At 39.1% G+C, this 16,384-nt stretch overlaps 1 protein-coding gene across 1 annotated transcript in view; it reads left to right on the top strand.

The window, feature by feature from the left end:
• Positions 1-16,384, top strand: part of DTL (denticleless E3 ubiquitin protein ligase homolog) — a 44,156-nt gene that overhangs the window by 948 nt on the left and 26,824 nt on the right. Inside the window, exons 2-8 of the mRNA XM_027871360.1 lie at positions 8,750-8,875; positions 9,492-9,590; positions 10,775-10,836; positions 10,913-11,033; positions 12,985-13,050; positions 13,802-13,914; positions 15,214-15,287. Of these exons, the coding sequence (XP_027727161.1) occupies positions 8,750-8,875; positions 9,492-9,590; positions 10,775-10,836; positions 10,913-11,033; positions 12,985-13,050; positions 13,802-13,914; positions 15,214-15,287 (661 nt within the window). The remainder of the gene's footprint in view (positions 1-8,749; positions 8,876-9,491; positions 9,591-10,774; positions 10,837-10,912; positions 11,034-12,984; positions 13,051-13,801; positions 13,915-15,213; positions 15,288-16,384) is intronic.

Here is a 16,384-nt window from a genome sequence, read left to right as displayed (position 1 = left end):
GTGCCTTCCCTCTAACATGAGCTCCAGTGTGGCTGTTCGCTTGTTCCCCGTTAGACTAGGTGTTCCTGGAGAACAGGAAGGAATAGAGAGCCTTTCTTTGTATCCCGCTTGTTGACTTGAGGACAGGCACCGAGTTTTTGCCTTTTCTTTGTATTCCCAGGCCTGAACACTGTGTCTGGTACCAAATAAATGGTTAAGTTCTTGTTGATTGGCTGGTAGGTTCTCTAGTCTTCCCTGCTTCTCTGCAAGCCTGAGCTTCCTTGCCTAGGCTAAATGGAGCCTTAGTCCTTATCTTCCCTGCAAGATTCCTCCCCCATCTCTCCTCCAGTTAACTCTGACTCTCAGTCCTAGAAGTTAATTCTTTCCTTATCTCTTTACTGTTAAATAACTCTCCCTTTGAATTCCCTGATTCCCATGTTCTCACTCCTATGATTTATAAACATTTTTCTAGAGCACTTTGTCAAGATCTCTCCTTTATTTTTATCAAATATGTATACTTGTATCATACTTGTGTGTATACATGACATACCGCTCCCCCCATTATATTACAAACCTCTTGAAGGCTGAGTCCCCTGTCATTTTTCACTTTTGTATTTCCAGTGCAGTGTCTTGCTGGTATAAGGTGTCCCAAACATCTTAGTGTTTAAAAAACTGCACTTTTGGACCATCCTGTATCAGGCTCTTACTTAATAAATACTTGTTGAATTGAGAAATCTATTTAGAATTAAAACATCTATAGTATTCAGATTGACATTGTCTGTTTGGGGCACATGTTCTTACAGGGGAATCAAATACACATCCTGGAAACAATAAAACAATTTTTTAAAGCACATTAATCAAGAATATGGGATACTTGCTAATCAAGCATATATTAATTTTACAGCACTAAGTACTGCAGGTGCCTGTTTTGATGGATGTGCAAAGAAGTACAGGCAACTTGAAGATTATTTGTGTTATAAAACTTCTTTGTAAATTGGTCGAGTTCACACATTTCCCCATAGAAACAATATTATAAATTGTGATTAGATTTCTAGTCCAATCTTCAAAAACCTGTTTAATCCACAATGAAGATGAATAGTACCAGATGGTCTTATTCTGGCTAGGGAACCTAATAACCATTGTATGACATTGTTTCTATGGGAAATGAGAAGGAAAGGATTGTGATAGCATTGGATGAGTGTTTTTCTCCTCTTTTTCACCATAGCAGTGAAATAGAGCAGTTTAGCAAGTGGTAAGAAGGGAATAATTTGCTTTAGAGAATTCTTTCAAAGAAAGTCTGTCCCTGGCACAGTGTAGTATGGATTTGATGGAGTGCTTGGGTGCCTGTACTCGGACCTCAATTCCGAGACCATATTTCTTCCTAGCCTCTAGGCACTATCCCTGACAGTTTTCTCCCCAGCCCAAAGATCCTATCTCTGGCAATAACTCATGAGTAGGCCCAGTGAGGCAAACTCTTTCTTCCTGTTACAAGAACAAGCTGACCTCTGTAGAATTTCCCTTGTATGAACAGGACGATCTTGTATAAGCAGAACTTTCAAGTACTGATGCCCACAGTTAGCATATGCAATCCAGAGGTCAAGTTATAGACATCAATTCCTAAAACTATCTTGTTACAGATGTAACAGACCAAAATACACCACTTTGGAACCCTCTTCCCCCCATTTCCAGTAGTGAATGATGCCTGTGACCAGGGTTGTATGTTATCACCTAATTAGCATATTTGGCACATAATCCGCTGCTTTTCCTATATAAGCTTTAGCATCATTCCTGTCAGGTTGCAAAATTCCCTAAGGAGCTCTGCCCACCAAGGCAGTTTCCTTGCACATCCTTGCCACTGTATAGCATAATAATAAATCTTTGCCATTCTGACTTAAAGAATGCTTGAGTCAGTGAATTCATTCCAGGAGACCCTGTCTTGTACTCCAGTCTTTGAGGGGTCTCTGAACCTCTCACACTACAACAGATTGACCATTTTTATGTATGAGATTTGTGTATCAGGGAATTCTGGTTTAAAACATGGGTTCTTGGATCTCCATCTACTAAATATCCAGTTATCACTTACAATTTGACATGTCTAAAATTAAACTTTCATCTTTCTCCCAAACCTAGTGTCCAATTTGGAATTTATTCTCTTTCCCTTAGTCTCCTCTTCCACTATTCCTAATTTATTAGAATGTAAACTCTTTGAGGGCAGAGTCTCTCTCTGCCTTTGATTTTGTATCCCCAGGACAGCACAGTGCTTTGTTAAGGGGTCTCCTGAACTTGTTTGAGTTGCTGTATTTTCCAGAGACGCTGGACCCAGAGCATGCAGGAGGCCCTGAATGTGTCAAGGACAAAGCTTCGCACTGCCCAGTCCCACCCCAGCTGACATAATTTATTGTTTGCACCCCAAGCTGGATTCCCTGTGTGGAAAGACAAGATAGGCACCAGCCAATCTGTGCCAGGCTGGGAAAGTGATTGTGCAGCTGGGGTCCTTTGCAGATAAGCAGGACTCTCCTATCTTCATGGTTTAGTGCAATAAGTTCCCTAAGTGGGTGATATTGCCTTCTTGGGGTGCTGCAACATTCCAAGGGGGGCTAGTAGCCTCAGGTGCAGTTGAGGGGCTTTGAATAAAAATCAGGGTTAACCTAACCCCAAGGGGGCGCTGAATAATTTTTTTTTTTTTAAAGGAGGCAGTAGGCCAAATAAGTTTGGGAACCTCTGGTTTAGACATTTCCAAGGGAAACGGGAATAAACAAGGGAAAAGAATGTGGCTTTTGCCATCACCTTGCTACTCCACTTTAGGAGGAGTTTTGGCCTTTTCCCACCTTTACTATATCTTTCCTCTCCCATGTCACACCCCTTTAGGTGGAAATGTATGTTTTCTCTTCCTTTTGTTGTACTGTCATAAATATGCAAACTTCTGTAAGGACTGTGAACTCTTTGGATTCCATATGCATGTTCATTTCTCTTGTAACAAACCTGGTTTTCACATAAATCTCACGATGTGATTGCCTCTTGACAGCTTGAAACAAAGTAAGTGCTTAATAAATTGATTTTCATTCATCTAGTCAGGTTTTAAATCCTATTGATTATTCCTTCATAATATGTCTCATATCTGCTTCTTTCTTTCCATTCATATTGCCCTATTTTTGTCCAAGCCCGCTTTATCTCATATCAGAACTATTGCGATAGTAATCTACTTGGTCTCTCTGTTTCTAGTTCATCATTCATCCTTAGCAAATTAATTTCCCTGAAACACTGTGTTGCATATGTCATTCTTCTGCCTCCTCTGCTCAGAAAACTTAAAAGGGCTTCCATTGCCTATGCAATTCTTTATCTGGTATTCAAAGCCCTCTATAACCACTCTCTTACACACACCTATTTCAAATGGTTAAAAAAAAAATTGCTGATACCTTTTGTTTTTAGGTCATCTGTATTTCCCAATGTATCCTCCTTTCTGGAGAGCTATCCCTTATAACTGTCAGGGGAACAGTTCAGCAAAAAAGTCTGACTTTATATGTAGTATTCCACATCAATAGTTCTTTACCTTTGCAAGGAAGACAGGGGAAGGATACATACCTCTAACTGTATATACCAAGTATTTCTCTAAGGAATCTGTATAATCCGTTCAAACTGTTCTTTTCATGTTGTCCACATTCCTGCCTCACTGCCTTTGCTCAACCTAACACACCTGGGATGCTTCCCCTTTTCTCTTTTTGTCTAAGGATGATAAGTAAGAAGATTGTTAGAAGATTAGGTGCATCCTCCCTAGAGGACTTATTGGGAAACCACCCATAATAAGGCAAAGGGGGCCAAGGGAAGGGATATGTTTTACATTTATATAAATACCATGGATCCAAAAAAGAGCCAAGTCTTAGGTCCTGACTTTCTTTCAAAATCAATTTGAGTTTCATCTCCTTTGTTTCCCAGTTTCTCTGATGCTTACTCTTCGATGCTTGTAGCACACCTGTACCGTCCATTTGCCATTGATTCTGTGCTAGGAAATGGTATTTGTTAAAGCCAAATCTGTCATAAATATTTTTTCATATCTTTATGTGTAAGACATAGCATCATATCTCTAGTTATCCCTAACCTATTATATAATCAAAAAAAGTTTGTTGAATATGATACCCTCAAGGAGTTTACTGAGGAAATAAGACTAATGTTGAGACAATGAGTATAAAACAGTAGTGTAAATAATAAAATAGTGTGTTGTTAGTCTGTAAAATAGAAGAGGAATTTATAGAAAAAAGAGTAAAGGGGATAGAAGAGTTGGTAAAGATTTAGTATATAGAAGAGATCATCTACTACAATGCCCTAATTTTATAAATGAGGAACCTGAGGATCAAAGAGCTTAAACGACTAGCCTAGGGATACATAAGGAAATAAATAATATAGCTGGGATTTGAACCCAAATCCTGTGCTTTTCTCCTCTGTTATTCCTTGGAGGAAAAAAATGAAAGCTGGGACACTTAAGCTGAGAGACGAAGGGGAAGGATGTTCCAGGCTAGAGAACAGCATAAAAAGGCATGAAAATGATACCAGAATTATCGTGGATGGATTATTTAGCCGTAAGGTACAAGTTGTATACAGGTGTGTGTCTTTGTAAGAAAACCTGATGTAAGAAACCTGCTTTTAAGCAAAAAAAAAAAAAAAAAAATAGTGATTGAGTATTTCACAAAAATATTTGTTGTGGGGGCAGCTAGGTGGCGCAGTGGATAGAGCACCGGCCCTGAAGAAAGGAGGACCCAAGTTCAAATCCGGCCTCAGACCACTTGACGCTTACTAGCTGGGTGACCCTGGGCAAGTCATTTAACTCCAATTGCCTTAAAAAAAAAATTTGTTGTGGAGGTCACTTAATTGTCAAAGAATTGTAGAGTATGAATTGATTTATCATCTAGTCTAATTCATATTTGAGAAAGAATTTGCTTTACAGATTCCAACAAGTAGAGTTGCCTAGTCTTTGCTGGAAAACTCTGTCTACTTACTCGTATTTACTCCTTCTTGTAGTAGCGCTCCCTCCACTTTTGGATAAATGTCATTATTAGGTAATTTTTTCCTTACAGCAAACCTTAAATCTACTTCTTTACAGCCTTCCCCCATTTCTCCTAAATCCATCCTCTGAAGCCAGGAAAAAAAGTCTAATTGTAATCTTCAAATACTCAAAGACAACTATCATGTTCTGTCCCTTACAACTATCATGTTCTACCCCTTCCCAAAGTCTCTTCTTTCCCAGGCTAGATATCTCCAGTTCCGTCAGGCCTTTTACCATCCTGTTTACCCTCTTCTGGGTAAAGGGTAAACTTTGGCTAGTGATCTTTTGAAAATACTGTGCTCAAAATTTCACTATCCTCCAATTGTGGTATGAGCAGTTAACAGGGAGCAAGCATTCATAAGTATTTTGAGTTAATCGGATACTTGACACTTGAATTATTATTTTCTACATCCAGTTTTAAAGTGTGGGTGTGGGTGGGTGTGTGTGTGAGAGAGAGTGAGAGGAGAGATTTTGTTTTTTAAATTAAAATGTTTGTGACAGCCTTTGAAATATCTTTTGGTACTGCAGAAGACAGGGAATCACTTTGAAAGTTGTTCTCTCTCTCTCTCTTCCTTTCCCTTCCTCTCCCTCTCCCTCTCCCTCTCCCTTAGACTACTTAGGAGTTGGTAGATTTGGAAAAGCAAGTGATTACAGTTTTTAATAATAACTATTAGGTATATTGCAAACATCAGTTTGCAGATGAGTATAGTGTAAGTGACTTAGGAAAAGCTATACAAATTTAATGAAATTGTAGAGCTTGGGCTGGGAAATGGTACTTTTACCATTAGTATAAGTAATACCATAAAAAGTGCTCATCACCAGGGGAAAAAAGTAGAGCATCTTTTGCAATGTGTGCAGACTGCATATCTTACAGGTGTCTAGTCTATGAATGAAACTTCTCTCCATTAAGGATTGTAAGCAAAGATTATATCTAAACAGAAACTAGCAGTTCTCATTCATGTCCTTTGGATCCCTCAGAAAAAGACGAGTGGCTCCTTTAAGTAGTAGTCAGAGCTATTCTAATCTGTAAAATATAGGTTGTTTAGTCAGTCAATCAGTGGATATTAAGCACCCACTATGTGCCAGTCACTGTGCTAAGTACTGGGGACACAAAAAGAGGCAAAAGATAGTCCCTGCCCTCAAGGAACTCATAATCTAATGGGAGAGACCAGCAAACAAGTATTTACAAACAAGCTATATACAGCAATTGGAAATAATTAAAGTAGAGAAGGCACAATAATTAAGAGGGGTTAGGAAAGGCTTCCAGTACAAGATAGGATTTTAGTTGGAACTTGAAGGAAGCCAGTAGGTAGAAATGAGAAGGGAAACTATTTCAGCCATGGGGCACAGCTTGAGAAAATATACAGAGCCCAGAGATGGAATGTCTTGTTCATGGAACATCAAGGAGGCCAGTGTCACTGGATTGAAAAGTGGGAATGGGGGAATTGGGCAGTAATGTAAGAAGATTGGAAAGGTACAAATGGGCTAGGTTACAAAAGGCTTTGAATGCCAAACAGAAAATTTTATATTTGATCTTGAAGGCAATAAGGAACTGCTAGAAGAGTTTATTGAAGTGGGGGACAGGAGTGGGTGGGAGTGACATGCTGAGACTTGTGCTTTAGGAAGTTACTTTGGTGGCAGAATGGAGGATGGATTGGAGTGCGGAAAGACTTGAGGCAGACAGGTTCAATTGGCTGTTGCAAAAGTTCAAGCATGAGGTGATGAGGGCTTGTACCATGTATTCCAGGGATGTTGCAAAATTGAAATCGACAGGTCTTGGCAGCAGATTGGATTTGGGCAGAGATCATCAGGAGTTAAGGCTGACACCTATTTTGTGACCCTGAGGGACAGGGAGAGTGCAGTTGCCTTAGACAGTAACAGGAGTGCAGAGAGGATTCAGAGGGAATGATAGTGAGTTTAGTTGTGGATATGTTGATTTTCAAGTCTACTGAACATGCAGCTTGAGATTTTTAGATGTCTAAAAGGCAGTTGGAGATGGGGAATTGGCAGTCAGCAGAGAGGTTAGGACAAGATGGGTAGAAGATTTGAGAATCATCAGCTTTATTGTTGTTCAGTCATGTCTGACCCTTCCGAGACCCCATGGACCACAGCGGGTCTGTCCTCCGCTATCTCCCAAAGTCTGTCAAAGCTCATGTTCACTGCTTCCATGACACTCATCTCATCCTCTGCTTGCCTCTTACCTTCAATCTTTCCCAGAAGCAGTCTTTTCCAGTGAGTCCTGTCTTCTCATTATGTGGCCAAAGTATTTAAGCTTCATCTTACAATGAATAGTCAAATATAATTTCTTTAAATATTGATTGATTTGATCTGCTTGCTGCCCAGGAAACTCTCAAAAGTCTTCTCCAGCACCTCAATTCTAAAGCATTGATTCTGTGGTGCTCCACTTTCCTTTGCAGGGCAGCTGTCATAGCCAGACATTGCTACTGTAAAACCATAGCCTTCACAATATAGACCTTTGTCAGCAAGGTGATGTTTCTGCTTTTTAGTATGCTGTCTAGATTTGCCATAGCTTTTCTTCCGAAGAAGCAGCTCTTTTAATTACATTGCTTCAGTCACTGTCTGTAATGATCTTTGAGCCCAAGAACATAAAATCTGACATCATCAGCACAGAGATAGTAATTAAATCCATGGGAGCTGATGGAATCAGCAAGTGAAATAGTATAGAGAGAAACGAGAAGGGCCCAGGAGAGAACCCTGTTTGATACCTGTAGTTAGAGGGCATGACCTCAATGAAATACCAGCAAACGAAAGGAGTATCCAGGAGAGGTTGATCAACGTGTCAGAGCTTACAGAGAGGTCAAGAAGAATGAGGATTGAGAAAAGACCATTGGATTTGGCAACAGAGAGATCATTAGTAACTTTGTACAGAGCCAGCTTGATAAGGTCAGAAGCCAGATCGTAAGGGCTTAAGAAGGGAGTAAGAGGAGAGACAGTGGAGGCACCTATCGTAGAAAACTTTTTCAAGTTCAACCACAAAGAGAGAGATATCTAGGAAAATAATGGTGATGGAAGGATCAAGTGAAGGATGGGGGGACATGGGCATGATTGTCAGGCAGTAAGGAAGGAGCCAGTAGGTAAGGAAAGATTGAAGAGAAGTAATAGAGTGGGGATTGCGGAAGGAACAATCTGTTGGGAGGAGACGGGATAGAATGGAATTGCTTGTGGAGCGGGTAGAGTTAACCTTGCTAAGAAATTTCTTCTGAGACAGGAGGGGATAGTGGTAGAAGGCATATGGGTGATGTAAAATGAGGAATAGTGGCTCATTGCAAATGACCTTTTTTTGTGAAGAATACACAGTATAAATGTTTATGAAAAGTACTGGCTCACAAAAGTGAACTTTTGTGTGAAATGTATAAGAATATATACCTCTTTGTTTATAAAAAGTGCTGGTTCATGTGAATGGCCTGTTGTGTGAAGGGTATGAAGATAATTAACTTCTTTGGATGTAAAAAGTGCTGAAGCATGTATCTGAAACTGATAGGCAATCTAGTATAAGTGGAATAAGTACTAAATCTGGACTCAGAGCACCCCGGCTGAAAAATACCAGCTGTGCCTCTTGTTACCTTTATGACCTCAGGCAAGTCACTTACCCTCTTTGAGTATAACTACATTTCTTCATCTCTAAAATTAGGGGGTTGTATTAAGTGGCCTCTGAGGCCAGCTCTAAAGCTATTATCTCTATAAGGAATTTACTTTTTTTTTTTATTTTAGGGTGGTCTTCACAATATCCCCTCCAGTCACTCCTAGCTGGCTACCAGTGCAGTTATAATGATGATCACATTTCTTATGGAGAGATGGGAGTTCCAGTTCCTCCTTTTGGGTGTACCTTTTCTACTGGTAAGGCCTTTGCCACCTTAAAAGAGATAAATTAGAACTATATTAGGCCTGAGTAGAAATTTATCTGTTTCATACTTATACTATGCTAAGAAGTTTTTTTTTTTTAAGTGAAACCTAGGGGATAGAGGTTTTAAAAAATAATAAATATATTCTCTAAAATAGTTAGCTGTATGTCAGCCCTTTCCTCAAAGCTGGCACAGAAAAGGGTGACACTTTTTTACCTTTTTTTTTAAAACAGGGACTGTAATCAAAAAAGTAAAGTTAAAAACTGCCAATTTCCCAAAGCCCCCAGTTTCCATTGGGTATGGTAAGGCCAAAGGCCCCTGGCTTGACCTGTCCACAACCTACCTCCCAAGCTCTAGCACTTTGAGAAAGATGAAGAGGTGCTGTGCTTGAATAAATACAAGGAGACCTTGTGGAAATCTTACGGAAACGTTGTCTTCAAATTAATCCCCACCTTAACTCCTGACATTTGACTTGTATCATCTTTTTCATTCTCAAGTAGATTTCCTCTGTAGTTTTTAATTCTTCCTGATGGAATTGTTTTATTTTAATATCTTTAACCTATTCTTTTGGTGGTAGTGTCCGTATTGGTCTTTACCTTTTTCTTCTTTAGCTCCCAACTTGGAGCACATCCTTGCAGTGGCCAATGAAGAAGGCTTTGTGAGACTATATAACACAGAATCTCGCACTTGCAGAAGGAAATTCTTCCAAGGTATATCTTCTTAGTCCAAAGACTTAAACACATTGGGGAAAACATTAATACACAACTTAAAAAATGTGTGTTCCTATGTCCTGAGTACTGTGGGGATTACAAAGCATATGAGGACATGGACGCCTGTCCTCAAGAAGCTCACAATCTAGGGAGGAAGGAATAAGACAAGCATAGAAATAGCTATATTACGAAGTAGAACATAGTAATTGCCATAGGTGATAAGAACAGTGTTATAGGAGTTTAGAGGAGGAACAGGAAAGACTTATGAAAGCTATGACATTTGAACTGGATTGAAAAGATGGGTTAAATTTCAGTGGGAGGAGATTGTTGGGGGTAGGACACTGCAGGGAGAAGAAATGACAGGAGCAAAGGTCCGGAGAAGGGAAAGTGTTGAAAAGTATCCCCAGTAATGAATGAGTGGTAATAGGGCAGGCAAGTTAGCTACCTGTTGCCTTTCACATTGAAGGTTTTTAAGCAGATCAGATCTTTGCTTTAGGAAAACTAATTTGTTGGTGGTATACAGGGTGAATTCAAGGGTAGAGTGACCCTAAATAGGAAGATCAGTTAAAAGACTATTTTAGTAGTTCAGGTTAGATAGTGACAGCATAAGCTCGTATGGTGACTGTGGGAATTGGGTGGAAGAAATGGATTTGAGAGATTTTGAAGGGAAATTTGATAAGATCTGACAACTTTTGCCAGACTATATTTGAATGCTATAGAAGTAGTGGAGATATGGACCAGAAACAAGAAATTCAAGTTTTAATGTCAAATTTGCTGCAAAATATAATTTCTGCATGTGTATGTATATAAAATTTCTAACTTTGGTATCATTTGCATTCTAACCACTCAGGAAATGGACGTATTTGGTATTTATTTGTTCGTTCACCATTTATATGGATTAATAATAGTTGTTGCTCTGACTACTGATCTTATACTGCTTTTCTAATTTGTTTATTCTCAAAAAGAATGGATGAGTTTGTCTGAAACAAGGGCCAGAGTCAAGACAGTGGTGACAGTGGGAGCAAGACATTAAACTGATGTAGAAGTGGTGATGTAGCAGCGACAGACAGATCACATTATGTCCTCAATTTGTCTCTGGAACTGCCAGAAAGGTTAGAGTACTATTAGTGTGGTTCCCAAAGGCACGGTTCTAGTTACTTCTTGCCTCTCCTTTCTTTGTGTAGAGTGGATGGCTCATTGGAATGCTATCTTTGACCTGGCCTGGGTCCCTGGAGAACACAGACTTGTAAGTGACTTTCTTGTTGGTACTAAATAAACACTGGTAAGCTGCTGACTAAACTGTGGTCCCTTATTTCTGGAAGGTCACAGCATCAGGAGATCAGACAGCCAAGATCTGGGATGTGAAAACTAGTGAGCTTATTGGAGTTTGCAAAGGTCATCAATGCAGCCTCAAGTCAGTTTCCTTTTCTAAGTTTGAGAAAGGTGAGTGTTTGTACCTAATTCTCTCTACTGTACCACGAGGAACAGTTTGATTTGGAGTCAAGGTATCTTGCCTCTGCTGCTTATGATTTTTGTTGCTGTAAGTAAGTCACTTAGCTTCTGGGCCTCAGTTGTTTCCTGTACTATAAAGTACAAATACTAAGGCTGATATAACATCAAATACAGACAGTTCTTGCTTTATGTAACCTCTCATTCTGCAGATTCAACAGGGGCAAAGGACAGTCACTGAAGCCCTCAGGCTGGGTGGGGTGCAGAGCTTCAGACAGGGGAGGGGGAGGTTTGTGGTGAGAACTAGCTGTACAGGAGAGGCCCTATTTAGATAGAGAGAAATGCAGAGAATCTGTGTTCAACCCTACAAACAGTCAACCCCACTCACCTTTTCTTTCTAGTGATCCCTACGTCACAGGAATTGAAATAGTCGTCTGGACTTACAGTACTATTGGGATTGAGGTTCCCACATCTCTCCGCTAGAAAAAAGTGCTGAGGGCCCATAGAGTATTAATTCCTTAACCCAGACGAAGAGTCTACATATATAGCGAAAAACAAAGCCTGGATTTGTTCCTATACTTAATTTTCCTTAGTTCCCATTTTTACTTTGCCGAGTAATTAGCTAACTTCGTTGCTGCTAGCTCAAATTCCAGCCTCTCCCAGCTTGGCCCTGCAATTTACCATTCTGTCATTGCTGCCTTGGTCCATACACAGGCCTCTCTCTGAACAGCCTAGTCTGTCCTCTAGGTTTAGTCCCTTTCAATGTCTTTCTGTCCACATGTTTCTGCTCTTTTCAAAAGCCTAGTTCAAGATTGTAGCCCTTCGTCAATCAATCAATCTGTCTCCCTTATTGTGGTAGTAAAAGGGCAGGGAGGTGGTGCAGGTACCATGTGCTAGACCTGGTTACATCTTATCAGTGAGTTAACCTTGTTCAGGTAGCTTGGGAATGTAAAGGAAACCTTCTCCTAGGTACACCCTCTACACATATACAGCAATCTTGAAAGTTTCATTTCTATGGAAATGGCAATTACTTTTCGGTACAAATGAACATGTAACTGAGCTACTGTACTAGTTTGTTCATAGAAAGGTCACTTCATATTTGTTTGCCTGCTGCTGATGTTAACAGTGACAATCCCTCAAGGGACAGTACATTTTGATTTTCCCACAGCTTTTCAGAAGCAAAGCTATTTTATAAAGTATAGACACACCTATAGCAGAGTTGATTCTGAGTTCCTCTGTAAAAAGAAATTTGATTTTTAAAAAAACCTGAAATTTGAGGCTTAAAGCCCCTAACAAGAATTGACAAAAGAAGAAAAGCATGCCTAAAGCCTTATTTCCTTTAAGGTATTTTGTTGATAATTTTTGTTTGTGGGGTGGAAAGAACTACTGGTTCAACACTTTTAGTCAATGGCTTGCATTTGAGGATTATTTATTCTTTTGCATTTTCTGAGTACCCATTTTGATTCACAAGTGTGTGGTGTAGCTGAGGGAAACAAGCCTGGATTTAAGCAGGCTTAGAATCAGAGAACTGGGTTGAATTTGAGCTCTGCCATGGAACCATGGGCAAAGCACTGAGGCCAAATACAAGAATTGAACTAGATAACTGGTGATTTCCCTTCCAAAGGAGATTATGTGATTAAGTGATCTCTTAGATCCCTTCCAATTATAAATCCTGTGATTTCCTTGGATGATAAAGAATTAACTCCGTGTATGTGTATATGTGTGCATACACATACAAATCAGTTGATTAGCAAGCATTTATTATATGTCTGCTATGTATTAGGCAGTACGCTGGTCATTGGGAATTCATATGGAAGAGTATAATATCCTCTGATCTTAAGGGGCTTACCGTGTGTGTGTGTGTGTGTGTGCGCGCGCGCATGTGCATGCTTGCGCATATGTGCACACATATCATTTCTTAAACAGCAACTCCATTTTTTTGCAGCTGTCTTCTGTACTGGTGGAAGAGATGGCAACATTATGGTCTGGGACACTAGGTGCAGTAAGAAAGGTAACAGTTCTGTTTTAACTTTGCCAAATGTGGGAACTTTTTCTTTAATCTTATTACAATATCTAGAATGAAATGTAGAATGATCTTTTCTAATGACCACTAGGGGGAATGTGTGTTCACACAACTGTTAAGAAATCTCTAATAATCATTGGGAGCATCACCTGTTGAAATTTTTGTATTTCCTGCAGGACTAAGTTTTAAGGGACTACAGGTTCAAAATGTTGCATACATTATCAGATGTAGTTACTGTCTGTTGATTTTTCTTACTTGCTTTTCTTTGTTACGAAGGAGGGCTTGTTGGGTAAGAGGTATATACAGAAATAACAGATGTAAAAACAATCACTATCATTAGAGCACATTATTTTTTAAAAGCAAATTAATCTGCAAACTGTAGCAAAGAATTTAATCAAAGTTATAAACTTGGATGAAAAAGAGTGAAAGTTGTCTTAATTTTTTACTTTGTAATCCTGTTAATTAGAAAGCTTTGTTACAGCATCTTTCTGTTATTTTACACGTAGACTGTGACTTTCATTGATTCTATCATGTTCTATTTACTTTTTTTCTTTAGTACACTAAAAATATTTTACTAAATGTAGTAAAGCTATCTTTAGCACTAATTTCGCTTACCTAATCACAAGTGAATGAATTCAGAGGGAAGCCCTTTCTATGATTCCATTCTTTTCATTATTAAGACTCAACATGAGATCAGATATCAAAAAACTTAAACAAAATTTACTGGAATATCTTTCAGATGGATTTTATAGACAAGTCAATCAGATCAGTGGGGCTCACAACACTTCGGACAAACCAACCCCATTGAAGTCCAAGAAGAAGCAGATTTTAAGAGGCCTTGCTCCTTCTGTGGTAGGTTCTGAAGATTTCTAAACCTTTTTAGATCTTATGTAAGGAATTGTTATCCAGGCTTACTGTGGTGGCTTGGAATTAAGTAGGACTTTGTTCAGTTGTCAGTGCCACATATTCCTGTAGGGAAGGCACTGGGCTAGACATTGTGAACACAAAAAATAAATACTCCGTGCCCTCAACAAGCATATATTCTCCTGGGAAGATGATATGGACACAGATAAGAAAAAACAAGGTACATAAGGCTGAAGAAATAATTAATAAATGGGTGGTCTAGAAGACTTTGTGGAGGTGGTAGCACATAGCTGAGATTTGAATGGAAAGGATTCTGAAAGGGAGAGGTGAAGATGGAGTGTGTCCTAGGCATAAGGCTATATTTGTGCAAATGTGCAGAGATGAGATGAACTGTTGAGTTGGGGAATAGAATGTATAGTACATCAAAGAGAGCAATGTGAAATAAAGGAAAAGAGAGGTAGACTTGAGCTACTTTGTGGTAGGTCCTTAATGCCAGGCTGAGTAGTTTGTATTTCAGAGGCATTTAGGAACTAGTCAAGGTTTTTGAGAAAGGGGGTATCATAGTTGGACCAGTGCCTTAGGAAGGGTATTTTTGACAACAATTTGAGAAAGGATTGGAGAGGGGAGAGACAGGAGACAAGGAAAGCAACTGGGAGGCTGATCATCTGTGTAAGAAGTGATAAAGGTCTGAATGAGGGTCCTGAAGGTTGAATGAAGCTCCTGAGGGTGTTTTGTTTATTGTTTTCTGAGCACCTAAGTATTAAGGATCTGTCCTGACTATGGTTCTTACTTTCTGGCAACTTGCGTTTCCAGATTACATATGAGGCATATTACATATTTCTTTCCTTTTTAAGAATATCACTTTGATCTGTTTCTTTTCTAATTGTTGATTGGTTGGTTGTTGTCTTTCATTCTCGAAGAGGACCAAAATGACATCACTATGTTGGAGTCAAGTTACATTGTGTCCGACTGTGGCTGATCAGATCAATATGAGCTTGGAATGCTCTGTAAGGTTGGGCACAAATAGTCCATATAAATATTTGGGGTAGATTTCAAGAATACATTATAAAGAAGAGCAGTTGCTAGGATATTTGATTTCAAGGCACTATACCATAGATAGGGTATAGACTAGAGGCTACTTCTGCTAGATTCTATCTATCAAGGAAAGAAGAAGATGGGAGTTAGAAAGCTAGGTAAGGTGAAGATAGTTAATGAAGTCATTAATGCTGTCAGCATCAGAATCAGAAGGAACTGGCTTCTTTTTTCTCTTTCCCCTTGTCTTGTTAGGACTTCCAACAGAGTGTAACAGTGGTCCTGTTTCAAGATGAGCATACACTAGTGTCGTCAGGAGCTGTGGATGGGTAAGAGTATGGTTTGTACTACCTTTGAACAAACCTTTGATGGAAGTGTGATAGGGAAACAACTTGGTGCCATTTGGTGCCATTACAATTCTGCATGTATCCTCTGATAGGTTGAATAGCCTCACTGAAACCTGAACACCAGTAAATCAATCTAGGTTGGTCTCTTCTACCCTGACAACAAGAGAGATAGAAGAGTTCACATACTTACGGATCCTTTAAAATTTACAAAACACTTTTTCATACCAAACTTGTGAGTTAGATTGCAGAAGTATTTTTATTTCTATTTTGTATATGAGGAATCGGCTTCATAGAGGCCTTGGTTCCACAGTTCCTAAGTATTAAAGTCAGGACTGAAATTTAGCCAGGTTTTATGACTCTTAGGACTAGTACTTTTAATTCCATGCTTCAATAATCTATCCTTATTTTAACTGCCAGAGTTCCTAGTATTTGAGGATTAGACATCTATCTCTCTGGGTTTAAGAATAAAACCTCTGTGTGACCTGGAAATAGAAAACTGATTATTTCAGATTTTTTTTTTTAACATTTTTGATTGGAGTCCTCTGGCTACTTTTCCAACCTAACAATAAGGCCTCGATATCTTTTAGGTATGTATATTTCAAGGATCTGTGATTTTGTTGGTGTGTGTATTCAGTCCCCTCATGCAGATTCTAATCACTTTAATGACTTTGTAAGCCATCCTTGTGAATTTATCAGTCAGCCTGATGATGAGCCTCTTTGCATGTTAGTCCTTGGACAAAATCTATAGACCACCATTGTTACATAAAACTTTTCCCATATTCTTAGGAACTTCTAGACCTTATGCTCTGGAAGCATAACCTTAAGAACCAAGGGTTTCTGCTATGCCGTAGTAAAGCATTGGGTAGGAGTAAAGAATCAAAAGTGTCCACGATAATTCTTTTGCCTCTTTCTGGATTGCTAAAGAAATCACCCAGCTTGGATTTGCTGATAACTATTGATTATATTACTCTGTTGGGAAGGGGAAAATGTCAAAAATCATATTACTTCATGGATGTGTATTTGTTTCATGTTTCTGCATAAACTTTTTGAAAACAGGACCTGTGATTTTTCTCTTGTTA

This window comes from Vombatus ursinus, unplaced genomic scaffold, assembly GCF_900497805.2.
Source record: "Vombatus ursinus unplaced genomic scaffold, bare-nosed wombat genome assembly UNPS02014798.1, whole genome shotgun sequence".
Lineage (NCBI taxonomy): Eukaryota > Metazoa > Chordata > Mammalia > Diprotodontia > Vombatidae > Vombatus > Vombatus ursinus.
Note: the sequence above shows the minus strand (reverse complement) of the source record. Positions and strands in the feature narration are given on the sequence as shown.